Source organism: Pseudoliparis swirei, chromosome 8 (assembly GCF_029220125.1).
Source record: "Pseudoliparis swirei isolate HS2019 ecotype Mariana Trench chromosome 8, NWPU_hadal_v1, whole genome shotgun sequence".
Taxonomy (NCBI): domain Eukaryota; kingdom Metazoa; phylum Chordata; class Actinopteri; order Perciformes; family Liparidae; genus Pseudoliparis; species Pseudoliparis swirei.
In genome coordinates, this window is record NC_079395.1 from 16,290,463 (window position 1) to 16,310,968 (window position 20,506).

General features: G+C 48.5%; 1 protein-coding gene across 1 annotated transcript in view; it reads right to left on the reverse strand.

Annotated features, from left to right (window-relative positions):
• Positions 1-13,925, reverse strand: part of LOC130198546 (dipeptidyl aminopeptidase-like protein 6) — a 69,488-nt gene extending 55,563 nt beyond the window's left edge. Inside the window, exon 1 of the mRNA XM_056421739.1 lies at positions 13,740-13,925. Within this exon, the coding sequence (XP_056277714.1) occupies positions 13,740-13,925 (186 nt within the window). The remainder of the gene's footprint in view (positions 1-13,739) is intronic.
• Positions 13,926-20,506: the final 6,581 nt, after the last annotated feature.

The window sequence follows — 20,506 nt, forward strand, 5'->3', positions numbered from 1 at the left end:
ATCCAGGAAGCTCTAAATGTACCAAAGTAAAAACCAAAAAGGCGAAATAATTCCATTTCGTTTACCCTTTTCTACTTTGAAATGTATTCAGAAATCAGATTTAGCATACCGAGGCAAAGCTAGCTGTACGTTGTTTTGTTTTTCAACAGTTGCATTAAGATTCGACTGAATTTGTGGGGAAAAACTTTCACTAGAAACATCGAAAATACTCTTGATCTCTTCAAATTCGTCGATTCATGCTCAACGTTTGTGCTGTCGAGGTCCAACGTTTTCCTAGTGGGGTGCACGAATCTCTGCCTGTCTGACTGACATCTCTCAGTGGATGTCTGCTCACCACCTGAAGATCAACCCTGACAAGACTGAGCTACTATTCCTTCCAGGGAAAGGCTCCCCCACCCACGACCTGACTATCACCTTCAACAGCTCTGTGTTGGCCCCTACCCGGACTGCCAGGAACCTCGGGGTGACACTCGACAGTCAACTCTCCCTGACGGCCAACATCGCTGCGACGACGCGTTCCTGTAGGTACATGCTGCACAACATCAGGAGAATACGTCCTCTTCTTACTCAGAAGGCGGCGAGGTTCTGATCCAGGCTCTGGTCATTTCACGCCCGACTACTGCAACTCCTCCTGGCTGGTCTACCTGCTAAGGCCATCCGACCCCTGCAGCTCATCCAGAATGCAGCAGCTCGACTGGTCTTCAGCCTCCCGAAATTCACCCACACCACTCCGCTCCTCCGCCTCCACTGGTTACGGGTGCCTGCCCGCATCCGCTTCAGAACACTGGACCTGGCGTAGCATGCTCTAGACGAAACGGGCCCCGCCAACATCCGGGATATGGACACACCGTACAGCCCGGCACGTTCGCTCCCCTCAGCAACAGCCAATCGGCTTGTGACTACTGCACCTCGAGCTAATCACTGTACATCCAGACTGTTTGCTGTCCTGGCTCCTCAGTGGTGGAACGAGCTCCCCACTGACATCAGGACAGCAGAAAGTCTCTACATCTTCCGTCGGAGACTGAAAACACACCTTTCCGACTATATCTGGATTAAAACACAGATTAGCACTTCAGTGGCACTTAGATAGCACTTACTTATGGTACTTTTGTAGTTCGACTATGTTGAGGAAATGTTACTTCCTGTATTCTTGTTGTTCTTAGTTTGTACTCTAGGTTGAAATGCACTTATTGTAAGTCGCTTTGGATAAAAGCGTCTGCTAAATGACATGTAATGTAATGTAATGTGAATATTAAATATGCATCTCAGTAAAAATCTGATAATGCACGACGGGTTTGGGAAAGCACTCTGCAGTGCAGCCTTTGCTTAACCACAATTAATGCCAAGCGGGGAAGTGCATTAAAGTATTTCTATGATGGATCCTATGTGGGTCTGAATTTAGTTTTTAAGTCTCACTGCAGCGGTCGAGTGAGACATTCAAGAAAAATAAAATAACATGATGGGATTCCATTTAAAACTATAATGAGGCAGGTAGGGTAAAAGTGACAATTATATTTCACTCTATACTTTATATGTCGTTGCATTTAACTTAACTTTACGCCACTAAGTTGCCCGTCAGCACATCCCACAGAGCCCCGTGTTTACATTTCCATCTGATGCATTTTTAGATATAATAACTGTGATTTACATCTAACCACACGGGCTGTCGTCTGAGGCGCTCATTATATCATCAGACGGTTTGAAAGCTAAATATATAAATTAATACTCCGACACCAGAAACCGCCTGTAATTACTTTTGAAAATGCCCGTCAAGTGCTCAACAACAGATTGATTAAAAGCATAATTAGAAAGTAGAAAGCCCATAAAATGCTTTGCACGGCCAACATTAAACAAAAAGGCAAAACGCGGGTTACTCGTTTATACCTGAAAAGATTTTAAACACTCACCTTCCACAGTCTCTCCAGTCGGGACAACTTGCGTGAGTTCATGGCGTGGCGGCCGCCAGAAATTTGAAAGCGGGACGAGGAGTGATGCGGATGCAGAGAAGGGGGAAGTGAATAATGACCGGGTCGTAAACGGGACACACCTCAGCTCTCAGTGAGCATTATTCCATCGTCAGCATCTCGGCACTGACTTCCACACATTAAGTTGGAGTGCCCAAGTGAGTGTGTGTGAGTGGTGTGTGTGTGTGTGTGTGTTGGCATGGACTTCCTCCAACTGAAACACTGCCCAGCTTCCTCAAGTAAAGCCCACATCATCAGACGCCCCCCCCCCCCCCCCCCACACACACACACACACCAGAATGCGAACGAGAGGTCGACGCCGCTGCCAGAGGTCACGTCCGAGCTCAGAGGAGCAAGATGTCCGCCAGCCGTCGACGTCCGCACTAATCCCTGAAACACAACCCCGGAGGAGGAGAGTGCGCGGCGGGGACGCAGCCAAAGCCCTCGGACCCCCCCCCCCCTCACAACAATCAGCACTGAACCACTTACCTGAGCCATTAGCCGCGTTTTGCCGTTCAGCAAAGATCAGCATTACACACCACGCGCGGCCACTTTATGGTTCGCTTTTTATCCAAGGTTGTTTATCCCGTCTCCCCTCTACTTTTCTCCCAGGAGCCGTTTACCCGCGACTCCAACTTTCTGGAATGATAAAAGCATCGGTCATACGGCTAGAAGAGGCCGAAGGGGACGGAGACTGAAGCTGAGACCTGTGAGGGGGTCACTGAGACCTGTTAGGGGTCACTGAGACCTGTGAGGGGTCACTGAGACCTCTTAGGGGTCACTGAGACCTGTGAGGGGTCACTGAGACCTGTGAGGGGTCACTGAGACCTGTGAGGGGTCACTGAGACCTGTTAGGGGTCACTGAGACCTGTGAGGGGTCACTGAGAACTGTGAGGGGTCACTGAGACCTGTGAGGGGTCACTGAGACCTGTTAGGGGTCACTGAGACCTGTGAGGGGTCACTGAGACCTGTGAGGGGTCACTGAGATCTGTTTGGGGGTCACTGAGACCTGTGAGGGGTCACTGAGATCTGTTAGGGGTCACTGAGACCTGTGAGGGGTCACTGAGAACTGTGAGGGGTCACTGAGACCTGTGAGGGGGTCACTGAGACCTGTTAGGGGTCACTGAGACCTGTGAGGGGTCACTGAGACCTGTGAGGGGTCACTGAGAACTGTGAGGGGTCACTGAGACCTGTTTGGGGGTCACTGAGACCTCTGAGGGGTCACTGAGATCTGTTAGGGGTCACTGAGACCTGTGAGGGGTCACTGAGAACTGTGAGGGGGTCACTGAGACCTGTTAGGGGTCACTGAGACCTGTGAGGGGTCACTGAGATCTGTGAGGGGTCACTGAGACCTGTTAGGGGTCACTGAGACCTGTGAGGGGGTCACTGAGACCTGTTAGGGGTCACTGAGACCTCTGAGGGGTCACTGAGATCTGTGAACTGAAACTGTAGGGTCACAGTGACATTCCTCGAGGTCCGACTGAACCTGTTGGGTGACCGCACGTGAGTGTCCTGAGTGTGAGGTTGTTTGCATACCTTAAAACTGCTAGAAATTGCCAGTCATAGATCCTCGATTCACCACCAAAGACAATCGCAGTGCAGGTCACTCGAGATCAATTTAGCAGATTCACCCGCTCTGCAGTGAGATCTGCTGAGCGCACTCAGCTCAGCCGGTCCTAGTAGCTCTACGGACCTCCTCACAAGATAACCTTTGCAATAGCCGCTAGCGCACTCAGCATTGAGGAGCGATTACCGAGTCACGACCGCCATTTATGGGTCCTTACCAATGTTAGGGTGTCATGAGACCTCTTGTGTATCCTGCAGGAGGTTACTGGACAACTGGAAGGTAAAGCATCCAACGCTAAAGAGCCGACAGGACCAGATGAGCTGAGATGCTGCAAGTAACTCGAGATCGATCTGGCACATGTCGGTCTGAACCTCTAGGCACTAACCGTCATCCGACCAGCACTAATTCGTGGGAGTACACTGACCGCCTGCAGTCACTGGACATGAGGAGTTGAGCGTTTGTCACTGACCTTGAGAAGTCCATCTCGAACCATTAGGGCATAGTACCTGTTAGGTGATGTCACTAGCTGTGGGCTGAGAACCATGGGCAACTTCGATTAGGTCCGATCTTTGAGGCGGTACGAGAACGTGAGGGAGCTCGGACCTGTGAGGGTCACTAAAGCCTGTTGGGTCACTGAACTTATCACAAACTGGCATGAATCCTGGGGTCACGGTGAGACACTGTATCACTAACATGTAAGGAAGTCGACTGCCGTGAGCATCAGAACTGTAGTCATGGCTGTTTGTCACTAGACCTCTGAGGGGTCATTGAGACCTGAGTCCTGAGACGTTAGCACGGAACGTGAGTGTCACTGAGATGTTAGGTCAACAGACCAAGGGGTATGAGATTAGGGGCACAGCACATCTGAGGGCGTCATGAGCTGTGGGTACTGATATCTGTTAGGGGCACAGTCCGTAGGGGTCACTGAGACACCTGTAGGTCACAGACTGTAGGGGTCCTACTCGGTGCCCTCCGAGGCTGAAGCGTACGCTGACCGTGCGCTCAGCGAGATCTCCCATGAGTGGCACAACGGTACTCTGGCGGTCTCAACATGAAGACCCTGACTCAGCTGAGAAGCGGCATAACAATTATTACTGAGCTGATGTGTTCGGACTAGCTTTCAATCACCTACTTGCATTGATAAGAATACAGCCTATGGCTCAATATCCTTTCAGCTTCACTTTAGACAACTGAACCAGATCTTGAGAGCACAGGTGGCTGCCCTCGTGGCCGAACCAATAGGACCTCGAGGTCCTTTCAAACTCTGAGTAAAACTGCGTGGACTGATAAATTGTTCCATCTCGGAAACTTGAATACGGCCAACAGATTGATTTCTTGATGATCTTTCAAACCACTGCTGCTGTGAGATAGAACTAACTCAGCCGTATCTGCACAGACCAGTGACCTTTGCTGACAGCAGTCTGGAACGGAGGTTGCTGCTGTTGGCCAGCCATGCGTTGCCTTTGCACACCTGTTCTCCCATGCAACAGATGTGGTGTGCAATTCATCGCGGCAGCTTTCCGGTTTCGTCGATGTACTCATTGAATGGACAGCTGCCGGATCGGGAACGTCATCAAGCGACGCTCTCTGCCCCCGAGTGACACATCGATTTCCCTCTGTTGCTCACTGAAAAGCTCAGAAGTTGCTGTACGCTGACCCGACCAGTGCTAAGCAGAATCTTTCCTTCGACTCCGTGCTGGGTGTCATTGAGCCCCTGATTGTTGAATCAACGATCTGAATATGCCAGAACGTGCGAAACGAGCTTCAGAACAACATACCCTGAGATCTCACGAAAACCAGAGCTTGCTGCAATATCAGGAAAAGCACATCTGTTGACGCCAGCTCGCTCGACGACCCTTCTGCTAAAGCGTATGATTAATGACTCCGAATCTGGAATTAGGAACGGATGCAAATTGAACACTCAGAAAGCCTTGAGCGCGTCAGAAGATCTAGAGTGTCCGAGCTGAAGTAACACAGGCCATTCGTCAAAGAGAAGGAGACTTGGCTGCAACTCCTGACGCTGCCTTTGCAAGATTGATAAGGAAGCTGTGACTGTGACCAGCTGGTTATAGGGCAACGGAGTTTCTCGTCTCTGCTTTCATTTTTGGGGCAGAGTGATTTCAAGGGCAATTCTATTGAACTGGCTCAAATGCCAAAGCACGTCTGGGGACAGGACGCCCTGCGTCTGTCTTGCACGGTGAGTCACTGTTGCACTGAAGCGAGTGCTCTAGTGCCGCGCATGGCTGTATGAACCTTGTCAACTTTCGTTTGTTTCGTGGTCTTGCATTAGTATGGCCACTACTCGAGCGCACAGCTCTCGGACACCTCTGTTGCGGATCCGTGCAGAGGAGCCCGAGTGACAAACGGTCCTGAGTGGCTCAAGCGGAAATGTGCGAGACTGACACAGAGCGAATTGCTGCTGGCTGCTACCGACCGTGTCGAGCTGACGCTTTACCTATCTTTAAAGCTGCTCAGGAGTCAATGAATCGGTTGATATTTGAGCGAAGTGATAAAACTGAGAGAATATTAGAAGAGTCCCGAGACATTTCGAGGAAAGTGAGATATTGCAATGAAACGCCCTCGAAGAAGAAAGACTGTTTTCAGACTGATGATTTGTCACTCACTGAAAGTTATGTACTGAGTCAGCAGCAGAAATCCTCATGAAAGCGATGCTGGGTGTAAAATGATCACGTCAAATAGCGGACATTTAAAGCGCTCTTCGACTGTGTTGAATAGTCAAAGTTAGATGTGGAATAGTTGGCCAGGCTCGAAGCTAACACCATGAAACGTGTCTTCGACGTGTTGACGGACTATGCTGAGGCACGGCGCGGGATGCTCGACTGTCGGGGATGTTGACGGCTCGGTCATTAACAAGCGACTCAGTGGCTCCATGACAGACTTTGAACGTATCATGGAAAAGCCTGCTCATCGAGTCTTGCAACTATCCACTGTATGCACTGGTTTATGAGCAACTATATAGAGCCAAAGTGACTCGTTTGGGGGATTGATACTGAGGTCGTCAACAGATGCAGATCTGGACAAAGACGGGTCCCTGACACAAGGAGCTGTGGCGTAATAACTAGCACCGACGAGTAGCATACACTTTACCGCTGAGCACAAGTGTATATGTGGGCTTGCAAGTATGAAACTGTTATTCCAAAGCCGAAGATCACTTAAACTGTTGCATGATGAACCAAACGGCACAAACGTCACGCTGAGGCGTTCAGGATAAGTCCCATGACAGACGTTTGATGATAGGCATATGCCTGCATGTGTTCTCGTGGTGTAATTAAGCCCGTATTTAGCACTCACTCTTACTCCACGTTCGTTTGAACTTGTAAATCCAGGAAAGGCCTGTCTGAGGATACGCGCCTGACGCATGTTACGGACCGTGAGACGAACAGCGCGTTTGAAGTGCTCAACAAATGCACGGTGTTTGCTGTTAACCCCTCTGAAATATTTTAGGTCAAGAAGACCTAGTGATACACAGCTCAAAAGCTCCGGAGAGACTATATTATGTTCATAATGACTTAGAATGGTATCAGGGTTCATGTCATGTGACAGGTCACAGGAAGTGCTCTAATACCGTATAACCCCCGTGCGTCCAAGTGGCAGAGTGTCGATTAGGTTAACTAGTTGTTTGTGATTCAGCGAACAGCTCTCAACCATCTCACCTGTTGACCATACTGGACAATAATGATCTTGTGAGGATCATCGACCGAAGGATGAGCATGTCTCCAACGCCTTGCAGTGTCCCTTGATTCAGTCTTTCAGCTTTGTGTCCAACTCATTTGTTTTGGTTCTATGTTTATTCATTAGGCTCACGTGTCCTCTGTTTACCTGATGTCAACACTTTTAAATTTGGTCACCTGCAACTCAAAATGCAGCGTGCTGAACAAGTGCTCTAAGCAAAAACACGGCATTATCTCTACCTCTGTAGTATTATTCAACTAGTGTTGGTCTACTGATGACCACAAATAAAAATATGTCTCCTCATGCCCATTGCACTGATGTCACACTAGTGTCCCCTAAAGATCACACCTTGTCAGTTAACCCACTCATAGTACCTCTGTTCAACACTGCATAATGCCACTGTTGCCATTATGAAGTCATTTCAACCATGTCCGTACGTGCACAAAACGTATGTCCCCTCATGTCCCTTTGTGTCCCCTTGTGTCCCCTCATGTCCCTTTGTGTCCCCTCATGTACCCTTGTGTCCCCTCATGCCCCCATGTCTCCTCATGCCCCCATGTCCCCTCGTGTCCCCTAGTGTCCCCTCATGTCCCTTTGTGTCCCCTTGTGTCCCCTCATGTCCCTTTGTGTCCCCTTGTGTCCCTTTGTGTCCCCTCATGCCCCCATGTCCCCCTCATGTCCCCTCATGTCCCTTTGTGTCCCCTCATGTACCCTTGTGTCTCCTCATGCCCCCATGTCCCCTCGTGTCCCCTAGTGTCCCCTCTTGTCCCCTTGTGTCCCCTCATGCCCCCTCATGTCCCCTCATGTCCCCTTGTGTCCCCTCATGCCCCATGTCCCCTCATGTCCCCTCGTGTCCCCTCGTGTCCCCTTGTGTGTCCTCATGTCCCCATGTCCCCTCATGTCCCCTTGTGTCCCCTCATGTCCCCTTGTGTCCCCTTGTGTCCCCTCATGTCCCCTCATGTCCCCTTGTCCCCATGTCCCTCATGTCCCCTCATGTCCCATGTCCCCTTGTCCCCTCATGTCCCTTTGTCCCCTCATGTCCCCCTCATGTCCCCTCATGTCCCCATGTCCCCCTCATGTCCCCTCATGTCCCTTTGTGCCCCCTCATGTCCCTTTGTGTCCCATTGTGTCCCCTCATGTCCCCCTCATGTCCCTTTGTGTCCCCTTGTGTCCCCTCATGTCCCTTTGTGTCCCCTCATGCCCCCATGTCCCCCTCATGTCCCCTCATGTCCCTTTGTGTCCCCTCATGCCCCCATGTCCCCTCATGTCCCTTTGTGTCCCCTCATGCCCCCATGTCCCCCTCATGTCCCCTCATGTCCCCTCATGTCCTCATGTCCCCATGTCCCCTCATGTCCCCTTGTGTCCCCTCATGTCCCCTTGTGTCCCCTCATGCCCCCATGTCCCCCTCATGTCCCTTTGTGTCCCCTCATGTCCCCTCATGTCCCCTCATGTCCCTTGTCCCTTGTCCCCTCATGTCCCCTCCTTGTGTCCCCTCATGTACCCTTGTGTCCCCTCATGCCCCCATGTCCCCTCATGTACCCTTGTGTCCCCTCATGCCCCCATGTCCCCTCATGTCCCCTTGTGTCCCCTCATGCCCCCATGTCCCCTCATGTCCCTTTGTGTCCCCTCATGTCCCCTTGTGTCCCCTCATGCCCCTTTGTGTCCCCTCATGTCCCCTCATGCCCCCATGTCCCCTCATGTCCCCTCATGCCCCCTTGTGTCCCCTCATGCCCCTTTGTGTCCCCTCATGTACCCTTGTGTCCCCTAATGCCCCCATGTCCCTTTGTGTCCCCTCATGTCCCCTCATGCCCCCATGTCCCCTCATGTCCCCTCATGCCCCCATGTCCCCCTCATGTCCCCTTGTGTCCCCTCATGCCCCTTTGTGTCCCCTCATGTACACTTGTGTCCCCTCATGCCCCCATGTCCCTTTGTGTCCCCTCATGTACCCTTGTGTCCCCTCATGCCCACATGTCCCTTTGTGTCCCCTCATGTACCCTTGTGTCCCCTCATGCCCCCATGTCCCCTAGTGTCCCCTCATGCCCCCATGTCCCTTGTGTCCCCTCATGTACCCTTGTGTCCCCTCATGCCCCCATGTCCCCTAGTGTCCCCTCATGCCCCCATGTCCCCTAGTGTCCCCTCATGCCCCCATGTCCCTTTGTGTCCCCTCATGTCCCCTAGTGTCCCCTCATGCCCCCATGTCCCTTTGTGTCCCCTCATGTACCCTTGTGTCCCCTCATGCCCCCATGTCCCCTTGTGTCCCCTCATGTCGTCCCCTCATGCCCCCATGTCCCTTTGTGTCCCCTCATGTACCCTTGTGTCCCCTCATGCCCCCATGTCCCTTTGTGTCCCCTCATGTACCCTTGTGTCCCCTCATGCCCCCATGTCCCTTTGTGTCCCCTCATGTACCCTTGTGTCCCCTCATGCCCCCATGTCCCCGAGTGTCCCCTAGTGTCCCCTCATGCCCCCATGTCCCTTTGTGTCCCCTCGTGTCCCCTCATGTCCCTTTGTGTCCCCCTCATGTCCCCTCGTGTCCCCCCATGTCCCTTTGTGTCCCCTCGTGTCCCCTCGTGTCCCCTTATAGGATGACCCTTACAGGATGACCCTTACAGGATGGCCCTTACAGGATGACCCTTACAGGATGACCCTTCTAGGATGACCCTTATAGGATGACCCTTCTAGGATGACCCTTATAGGATGACCCTTACAGGATGACCCTTACAGGATGGCCCTTACAGGATGACCCTTACAGGATGGCCCTTACAGGATGACCCTTACATGATAACCCTTATAGGATGACCCTTACAGGATGACCCTTACAGGATAACCCTTACAGGATGACCCTTACAGGATGACCCTTATAGGATGACCCTTCTAGGATGACCCTTATAGGATGACCCTTACAGGATAACCCTTATAGGATGACCCTTACAGGATGGCCCTTACAGGATGGCCCTTACAGGATGACCCTTACAGGATGGCCCTTACAGGATGACCCTTACATGATAACCCTTATAGGATGACCCTTACAGGATGACCCTTACAGGATAACCCTTACAGGATGACCCTTACAGGATGACCCTTCTAGGATGACCCTTATAGGATGACCCTTATAGGATGGCCCTCACAGGATGACCCTTACAGGATGACCCTTATAGGGTGGCCCTTATAGGATGACCCTTACAGGATGGCCCTCACAGGATGACCCTTACAGGATGCTCCTTATAGGATGACCCTTATAGGATGACCCTTATAGGATGACCTCTACAGGATGACCCTTACAGGATGACCCTTCTAGGATGACCCTTATAGGATGACCCTTATAGGATGACCTCTACAGGATGACCCTTACAGGATGGCCCTCACAGGATGACCCTTACAGGATAAGCCTTATAGGGTGGCCCTTATAGGATGACCCCTACAGGATGACCCTTATAGGATGAACTCCCCGCTATAAGAAGACTCCAACACGATGGTGACATCTGAAAACCTCGTAGCTCACAGCTTGTGTTCATCCTCATGAGACGCAGCCTGTGTAACCTCCATGTTTTTAAACATCTGCCAGCTCCTTGTAAATTTAAATTATGAATTCCAATATATTTTCGAATAAACAAGTTCAGCCTTGGAGGAGAAAGCATTGTGCAGCAGCATGCCTCAGATTGAGGTAACCCAGTGGGAAATAAGCTTTTCACGAATGAGCTTAAACATGAACTCACAGTTTCCGCCACACCATCAAAAAAAAGCAAGTAGGACTAAAAATGTTGTTTGCAGATCAAATATATTATTTATAAAGGATCAGTATAATCTGATTCAGTATTGATTGACTGTATTCCTGTCATCATGATACAGGCCAGGAGCTGATAGGTTACCAGTGATTTCACTAAGTGTTGTCACATCTCCAGCTCGAGGAACCTGCGATGTGCCTTAATTATGAATCAGTAAAATGTGAAGCTCATTTGCATAACTGACGGGTGATGAATTCATTTAGAAAGCACTTAGAGATGGTGTTGATCACCAAATAAAATAGGACTCCAAAAATACAAGCTCCAGTTTGAGATGAAGGACGTTCGGCTGAAAAACAAGGAGTCAAACTATGTTTCGTGGCACTATAAAAACAGTTGTCTGCCATTGGAAGAGTCTCTGATTTTAAGGGCCAATTATGTTAAAGGAAATGTCTTTAAAGTTTCGTGTTATATTTTAATTCACATAACGGAGGAAAAACAATGGAAAATTAACATAAATGGCAAATAAAAAAACATAAATGGCAAATAAAAAATGGCAACAAAAAAAACCTTGAACCTTGAATCTTGATAAATGATATTTCTACCATAAGAATGTGCTGTTGTACTTGTATTTTGTGTATGTTTAATTCTTTGTCGCTCAGATTTGTTCTTTTGTCTGTTTTTAAAAGATTTCCTAGAAAGATGTCATCTTGTGTTGAACTCTGATCTTTATACGTTGAAAAATGTCCTGTGTTGTCAGTGTAGTTCACTTTTACATGCAGCAGCCATTACTTGAGCACACGTGTGGATTTCTATTAGCAGTAAAGGGCACTGAGGAGGAGACGCACCCGGTGCTGAGGGGACTCAAACTCTACCAGAGAATATCGATGTCTTTACCTGGAGCACAGCTACATTTAATCAATTCTGCAAAACACACACACACACACACACACACATACATACACAGTGAAAGCTTTTTAAAACAACTTTAACCAAAAAATATATATATATTTCCCATTTTCTACTTCAGCTTTGATGAAAAAAAAGGAGCTTAACTTACATCTGAAGGGTTTTAGAAACAAGCTAAACAACCGTGCAGGTATGTATTTGAATAATTGAAATTAAATTGACATTTCCAAATCAATTTGCCCTCTCACTCGTCAAAATAAATGGAAAAAAACAGTGCGTTGAAACTTTGACTGAGCGGGAGGCGGGGCAGGAAATAGTCTCCTCATCTCCTGAGGCTAAAGGCAATTTCATGCTCCAGCACGACTCATGGACACATCAGGGCTAAAGGTGACCTCAAGGTTAACGGTGCAAACCTAATAAATATGTCCAGCAATCCAGCAGCACAATAGCATCCCATGGTCACACTCCGAAAATCCAATCCCACGGTTTAATTGCGAGGGGAAATCATGATTTTGAATTGTGCAGCAGTGAATAGTCAGAACATGAACAGAAGAAATGTGGGAATATGTCGAGCGCCGCGTGGAGCCCGTTGTCGTCAGAGTTCAGCCTGTTGCCGACCTTACGGCCTGATGTGACGGACATCAATAATTCAGAGACGCATCGCGGTGCTGGCAGCTATTTAAAGATCAAAAGCCATTAAAGTGCACGTGTGTTCGTTGTAGGTTTGAACTGCTGCCATCTGCAAACGAGCAATTACATAACGAGTCACAGTTATATTTTGGTCTTCAGTCAAACCAAAGACTGAAGCCTCTGTTTTAACTTGTTGTGAAGCTCTTTTGTTCAAGGAGGGCTAATCAGTGAATATCTGCCTCGGATGTCTTGTTAGTTATTTGAAGAAAAAAGCGTTGTTCATTGGAGAGGAGCTAAGAGGAAGAAACTGTGGGATAGACAAGCTGGACTGTGACCACTCAGAGTGGTACAAAGCTCTATAAATACCTTATATCTGCTCGACAAAAGTAAAGCCTTACCAAAAAGAGACTAGGTCAACCATCTCATGTGGAAACTTCATCCATGTTTGGGTCACTTGAAGACACATGTTTCAACACTTATAATGACAACGTGTAGTCTGACAGCATAACTGTGAGGGAGAAGTGAAGCTGAATCCTCAGAGTCACGACACAGATCTTCTCATTGATAGTATAGGTCCAAACTCATAACTAGCAGTACAGGTCAACGACCATGGAGTTGGTGTTTGGTGTTAAACGTCTTCCCCTTTGACTATTGATTTCCTAGCTCCAATGCATTAACTGCCAAGATGGTAACCAGCTTAAAAAACTAAATCAAAACTTTAAAAACATCAACATGAAAAATTTATAAATCACAGTTTGAAAATGCTGCTCGTTGCCATGTTCGGCACCACGGACAGCGCGAGAGGAAAGCGCAGGCTCCCTACACACACACACAGAGAAAACCCCATCACACAATGATGGTGTTCACATGTCGTCTGTGGATGCTACAAAAACAGATGCCATATATCAACTTCTTATTTATTTTTTAAATGACCAACGACCCATGTGAGACTTCCACAGGCCCACTTAGACGTATCCAACAGAATGTGAAGACAGCTTGACAGACACAAATACTGCAACACAACACCACAAAAACACACATTATAGCAAGAGTCAGTGACACTGCCAACTGGACTGTAAAACCGATGGTAAAACCAATAAGAGAGTTTGTATATCTCTAGGGATATACTCTTGTCTTATCAATGTGTGTGTGTGTGTGTGTGTGTGTGTGTGTGTGTGTGTATCGAAACCAAACATATGGATTTTTTTTTTTTTACAAGGGAGGGTTATGTGGGCTAATAAAGTAGAAGTGTCTTACATCCTCATCCTCCCTCGAGCTTTTTTTGCGGTACTGGCCGGGAGGTTTGCCATCGACGAGTTGCGGAGGGGTCTTCGCTTCCTCGTCCGCCACCTGACCACCGAGCAGGTGACTGGCCTCAGGTGGGTGCGGGAAGGAATTGGTGGTGCTAATCTTCCCGTTGAATCTCTGATACAGCGAAGCCATATTATATTTCCAGTTGAGATAAAGCAACTTACAGCATGTCAGAGACACAGGCGAGTCTCGTCTGAGTCGAGTTCCTTTTTTTCCTTTTTTTTAGGGCAGATCTAATGGTTTTCTGTGCGCCTCCAGGAGAACCGATGCCAAGCAGCCAGTTTTCACCTCCGGGTTGAAGCACACAAAAAAGATCAGGTGGAGATACCGAGCTCCTAAATCAGCATCTGGGTAGTGGATGACTCACAACCTGAAGTGGTAACCCGATAAAAAGCGGAATCCTCCCCAGCAGCGACGTCCTTTTAGCTTTTGTCCGGGCGCGCGGCAGACTGGTGGACTGGAGGTGTCAATAGTTGCTCTCATCTGTATTCACAGCACGCTGTCTCTCTCTCTCCCTTTCTCTCTCTCTCTCTCTCTCTCTCTCTCTCTCTCTGTGTCTCTCTCCCTCTCTCTCCAGTTTCCTGATGTCGCCTTACAGCGAGGCAGCGGGCGGATGAGCCGAGTTTGCGATCAGATACTCGATCCCCACCAGACTGCCGGCGATTATCCGCGAAATGAAAAGAGCCCGAGATTATGTTTCGACACTTTTGCCTCGGTTTCGTGGCGGACTGTCCTCGCGCGCGGAGTGTGTATGTGTGTGGTGTGTGTGGTGTGTGTTTGTGTGTGTGTGAAGAAGGCAGGGAGCTCGGCGGTTTACTCTCCGCAGACGCGCTCTGCATGAGAAGTGACCGGCGCCGAGAGGCTACCGTTACTGTATTGCGCCGCTGTCCCTTCTCCCGGTGCCGTTTTACGCACAAACACGCGCTGCCGGCGCTGAGCGAGTTTCACCCAATGTGGTCATTTTAAACGTCTGCTTAACACGGCGCACTCGTGTATATGATTTCATGAACGGGGTCTTGACGTGTCCTCCTAAATGATTGGAGGCTTATTTGGTCCCGACGGAGTTCGAGTGCCTCTCTGTGGCGCACTGGATTAGGGCAGGCTGACCACACCTCAGGTGTACCACAACAAATACTCTTGTTTTTACTCATTCATCTGAATGAGTAAAAAGCTCAACTGGAGAACACCAACTTTCTTTATATTGTCCTAAAACAGGCAGAACATATGTTATATTCAAATTAAGTTCATATTCCTTATAGAATCCCTGACAGTGATAATTCAAAACATGAAAGTGTTTCTTCCCTGATGGCACACCGTTTCCCTTTTTCGATCATATATATAAGTCAGCCCACATATCTTAGGCTCATACATTACAATTCATGCTTGAAATACTCACAGAGAGTCCAAAGACATGCAGCTCTCTGGTAAATGCAGAATATTGGCTTATATGTGGTGGAGGGAGGGGAAAGGCTCTCGAGTCAAAGTGTTACAATCTGTGCCATCCCTGCCACGGACGCCACAGGCGAACAGCCCACAGCCTCTCACTGTGACAGCTCAAACCATCACTCCACCGAGGAGACACGTATTTCTGGGAAATAGGTCATCTTCACATGGGTACAACTTCAAAGCAGCACTAAAGCACGGCTCAAGAGTCTAAACAGCCCCCTGCATTCTGTTGAATAACCCTGTTCTGCATCTTCCATTAAGTGAAATCAAGTTCATTTTGCAATATTTTGCAGAGAGCACTCAGACTGAACACAACATCATGAAAATATTCTATATTTGACATTGAACAAATATCGAGTTTCTCCCTTTTTGACGAATGGTTAGTCATCTAAAGATCTGAATGAACTGCTGGAGGCTCACTTCTTCTTCTTTTCGTTTCACTGAAGCGTGATAGTTATATGGCAGTTTCCCATTTCTTTACACAGTCCTTTGCGTTTTTGTTGAATACTGCAAGGTCTTTTGGGCTGCAAGGGAGGCTCACTGAGACGTGACTTGTGTGATGAATATCATCCAGAATACAGAATATTGATTTCATAAGGTTTGCTCATCCATTCAAAAAAGGAAAGCGTATAGGACATTACTGCATGTGTCTAATTCCCTCCCATTTCTCTCCACTTGGAATCAATCGTCCTGTCACGTTGAGTACGATGCCTAAACAAACAGAACTTGTTTGATGCATGTTTTTTAAATTGCAGCAGAGATTTATGTGGCGGCCTGAGCTTCCGACAGCCTCCTCTTACACTCGCCTCGATCCCTGTCATCATTAGTTCCTCTCGTTCATAAATGCATTTCCTGGGTCTGTGCACCCCCGGGGAAATCGGTCCGAGTCACTTGACACCCATCCCGGTCTCCCAGATAGATGTCTTCCAATCTCCACCACCTTGTTGGGGAGCTATTGTGAACCGCCTGGCTGCTTTAACGCGCCCCTCAGGACCGCGCCGGGCTCAGCTCGACTCCCCGTATCGCCTCCTCGCAGATACAGCAGCTGACTGGAGCGATACGCCGGCCCTGCTCTCACAAACATTACTGCAGTCAAGCACATGCATTATTCGAGGCAGGAAGTGGAGAGGCATGTAATAACAGCTATAATGATGTTGATGATAGCTGCGGCGTAGCTCTGCGGGTAGCTAATAGTGCTGTTGGAGGCAGTACAAGTTAATTCAGGTGTGATATGGGACATTGTAATTATATGCCAGGGTCATAACAGATGCATTTTAATCTGAATGACGTAACGCACGTCTGTGCACTTTATTACGCTGTGAGTGATGGCTTTAGGGCTCAGTCAACTCCCCGAAGAGAGATTTAAACACAACGGTAAGCATAATTGAACTGAAAGTGCACAGGTGTTATCTTGTTGTATAAAGAGCTGGAAGTATGTCATTTGCTTTCCCATTATTGTTGAACTGAAGTTAAAATACTAGTTCTATACTAGCAACACCTGAGGTAGCCTGCAGGTAAAAGTGCCTAAAAGACACTGGTGCTTTAGTTTTTTGGGCAAAAAACTAAATGAAGAGGAATCGAGAAGTCTGAGAAACGAAAATGTCGATTAAACTGTCGTCTGGCACGTAAGATAATAGTAAAAAGTGTTGTGTCAGCAATTTGCGCTTCTCGTTTTAGCTTTAAGACTCATTGTAACAACTCAAGAAAGTTCCATGAAGTGCATTTAAGCCCATTTCCATCAGGGAGATCTGTCAGATAAAGAAAAGATAATTGTTTAATCTTAACAGCTGATGTGTGATGATGATGTCTTGAGTCGTTGGCGCTTCAACTATACAGGAGATGTGTATTCGAGGGCCGTCTTTCCCAATCATCAGCGAGATAAGGAAGCAGCACGTGAGGCTGGGGAAACACGTCTCAGGCTCCCGGACCACCAGCACAGGTTCCCCCCAAGGCTGTGTTCTTTCCCCTCTGCTGTTCTCCCTTTACACCAACAGCTGCACCTCCAGTCACCAGTCCGTCAAGCTCCTGAAGTCCGCGGATGACACCACCCTCATTGGACTCATCTCTGGGGGGGACGAGACCGCCTACAGGTGGGAGACTGACCGCCTGGTGACCTGGTGCAGCCAGAACAACCTGGAGCTCAACGCTCTGAAGACAGTGGAGATGGTTGTGGATTTCAGGAGGAATGCAGCCCCACCCGCCCCTCTCATCCTGTGTGACTCCCCCGTCGACGCTGTGGAGTCCTTCCGCTTCCTGGGCTCCATCATCTCCCAGGACCTCAAGTGGGAGCTGAACATCGGCTCCATCACCAAGAAGGCCCAGCAGAGGATGTTCTTCCTGAGGCAGCTGAGGAAATTCAACCTGCCAGGGAAAATGATGGTGCACTTCTACACGGCCATCGTTGAGTCCATCATCTGCTCCTCCATCACCGTCTGGCACCCGGCAGCCACGGCCAAAGACAAGTGCAGGCTGCAGAGCATCATCCGCTCGGCCCAGAGGGTTATTGGCTGTAATCTGCCATCTCTCCAGGTCCTGTTCACTTCTAGGTCACTGAAGCGGGCCAGAAAGATTGTCACTGACCCCTCCCATCCTGGTCACACCCTGTTGGAGTCCCTCCCCTCTGGTAGGAGGCTGCGGTCCATCAGGACAAAGACCTCCCGCCACAGCAAAAGTTTTTTCCCGTCGGCAGTCGGGCTCATCAATGACTGACTCTGTCACCCCCAGGACTACCTCCTCTTCTTCCTCCTTCCTCCTTCCTCTTCCTTCTTCTTCTTCTTCTTCTTCTTCTTCCCACTCCCTCCTTCTTCTTCTTCCCTCCAGGAGGCCTCCTCCACACACATGCCACTTTAACATGCACTTTAACTTAAACACACGTCACATGTAACATACACTTTAACTTAAACACACATGTCTCTTGAAACACACACCTAAACACTTTAACGTTATTTGTTGTCCGAGCACTTTATCTTATCTTATACTTAAGTTAATACACACATTGCACTGTTGCTGTCACGTTGATTGTTGTTTGTCATGTCTAATGTTGCACCTTCCGCCAAAAAAAATTCCTCGTTTGTGTAAACATTCCTGGCAATAAACGGTTTCTGATTCTGATTCTGATAAATCATCCACTGGAGTCCAGACCTGGTGGTGTTGATGAGACTGATAGAATGATGAGCTGATGAAGCTGATGAGGCTGATGGAGCTGATGAAGCTGATTGGTCTGTGAAGACCGGGGCTTAGATGGGGAGGTGGAGGCAGGGTTGGAGTGGGGCCACTTTTCAGCCCGGGAATTTCAGGCTCAAGACCAGCCCACTTTTTTTAATGGTAGTGGAAATTGGATAATGCAATGCAAATACTTGCGCGCGCCGGCATCGAGCCGAGAAGAGTTGTTGACGGGGGGGGGGTGCAAGTGACTATTTTTTTGCTCCGTCCCGATGCGCGCAGACCGGCGTCGGAGCTCTGCAGCGACCGCGATCAACCTATCGAAGTGTCAACAAATAAAATTCTCGACCGGCCCAGAAGTGAAGCGGCCCACCGGGAACTCTCCCGATTCTCCCGATTACCCACCCCGGGCCTGGGTGGAGGGTTGGGGTAACAGCAACATGTGAATGTCATATTTTAAAATGAGACAGCAGCGAGCCGATAGGCCAGGGGTCGGGAACCTATGGCTGGCGAGCCATATATGGCTCTTCTGGTGACGGCATATGGCTCCCAGACAATTTTGAGTTGGAAAAAAAAAAACTCCGCCCGCACCCCTGTAATTTTCTCTATCGCGCCAGATTACAGCAGAAGTAATGTGAGGTCCTTTTCTTAAAGACGTCTTTGTTCTTTTATTAAACTAAACGTCTGTTATTGATCGTATCTAACCAGCAGCATGTCAATCTGTCTCTAGTGTCGCGTTAACACTTCTCGGCTCGCCGTCTCACGCGCCGCAGAGCGCCGATGCACGGTGCGCGCGCACCTGCACCCCCCCCCCCCCCCCCCGTAGCATCATGCAGCACCAGAAGTCGCATTAAAAGCAAGACATATTTAATTTATTATACGTTTACAAATACTATATGGCTCTCAATGAAATATATTTAGAAATATTTGGCTTTTATGGCTCTCCCAGTCAAAAAGGTTCCTGAACCCCTGCGATAGGCTAACGATGTCGTTGTTCCGTGGTGCTTATTGGATAGAGGAGAACCGCCGAGTTAAACGGCTGAACAATGACGGAGAGTAAATAATAAGTGAGCGTGTGTGAGGTGACGACAGATATATGAGAAACACATTCGATTTAATTTACGCTATAGAGCTTCATTTATAGTCTTTTCCAGTGAAAGAATATGTGAGACAGAGTTAAGTGGGGTGACGAGCTGATAAGCTCGGTGTCACACATGATTCATTCGATATATAATGCGATGCACTCACGATGCACATTAATGTGATCACAGGCCAACGATAGTCGCCATCAGTATGCCAGCCACACACACACACACACACACACACAGCAACAAGATTACTCTCAAACTAATTTGATGGAAGAGCGAACGGATCAATCAATCAATCAACGTCTGGTGGGAGTGCAGCAGCCTAATATCTCATTTCCTCTGAACATCACTTGACTGAATAAGGAAATTGCCGCGCCTCTCCACATGCATATGGGTTTATCTACAGCCCACCGTAACCACATCATTTTGCACCATTTTATATTCTTAGCAGGACGCTAATGATTTCCCTCGATGCCGAGCCGAGTCGACTGTAGCGAGAGCTGCTTCTCCTCTTTTTATTCACCCCGCCGGCCATGTCAGATGACATGACCCCGCTCGGCCTGCACATTTGATCCAAAGGCAGTTCATCACTCGGCCGTGAATAAGTTACTCTCAAGTTGTCACTGACTGAGTTGTGGCCGTCAAATAGTTCCATTTTTAAAGCAGGACATGCACACGTCATCCATAGATGGAGCTGAGGACAAACTGTGAGTTGTGTGAGTAAAAAGGGACACAGGGCACAACCCTGTATCACGAAAATTACGTTCCCCCAGAACTAAAACGTAATTTGCAATTACGTTTGACTGAAACGTTTTCCTCCCCCGGTTCTGTTTGTATTTGACGTTTTACAAATACAACTCCAATAAACTTTATCTAATCTTTGCCGTTCGCTGTCTCGCTTTTCTACAATGCTGTTATTAATTGAAAAAAGCGACCTCTAGGCTTATTTATTATGATTGTATGTGTTGTATTGCCTGCGTATATGACAGCAATAGGGGTGTTTACTTCTCATACAAC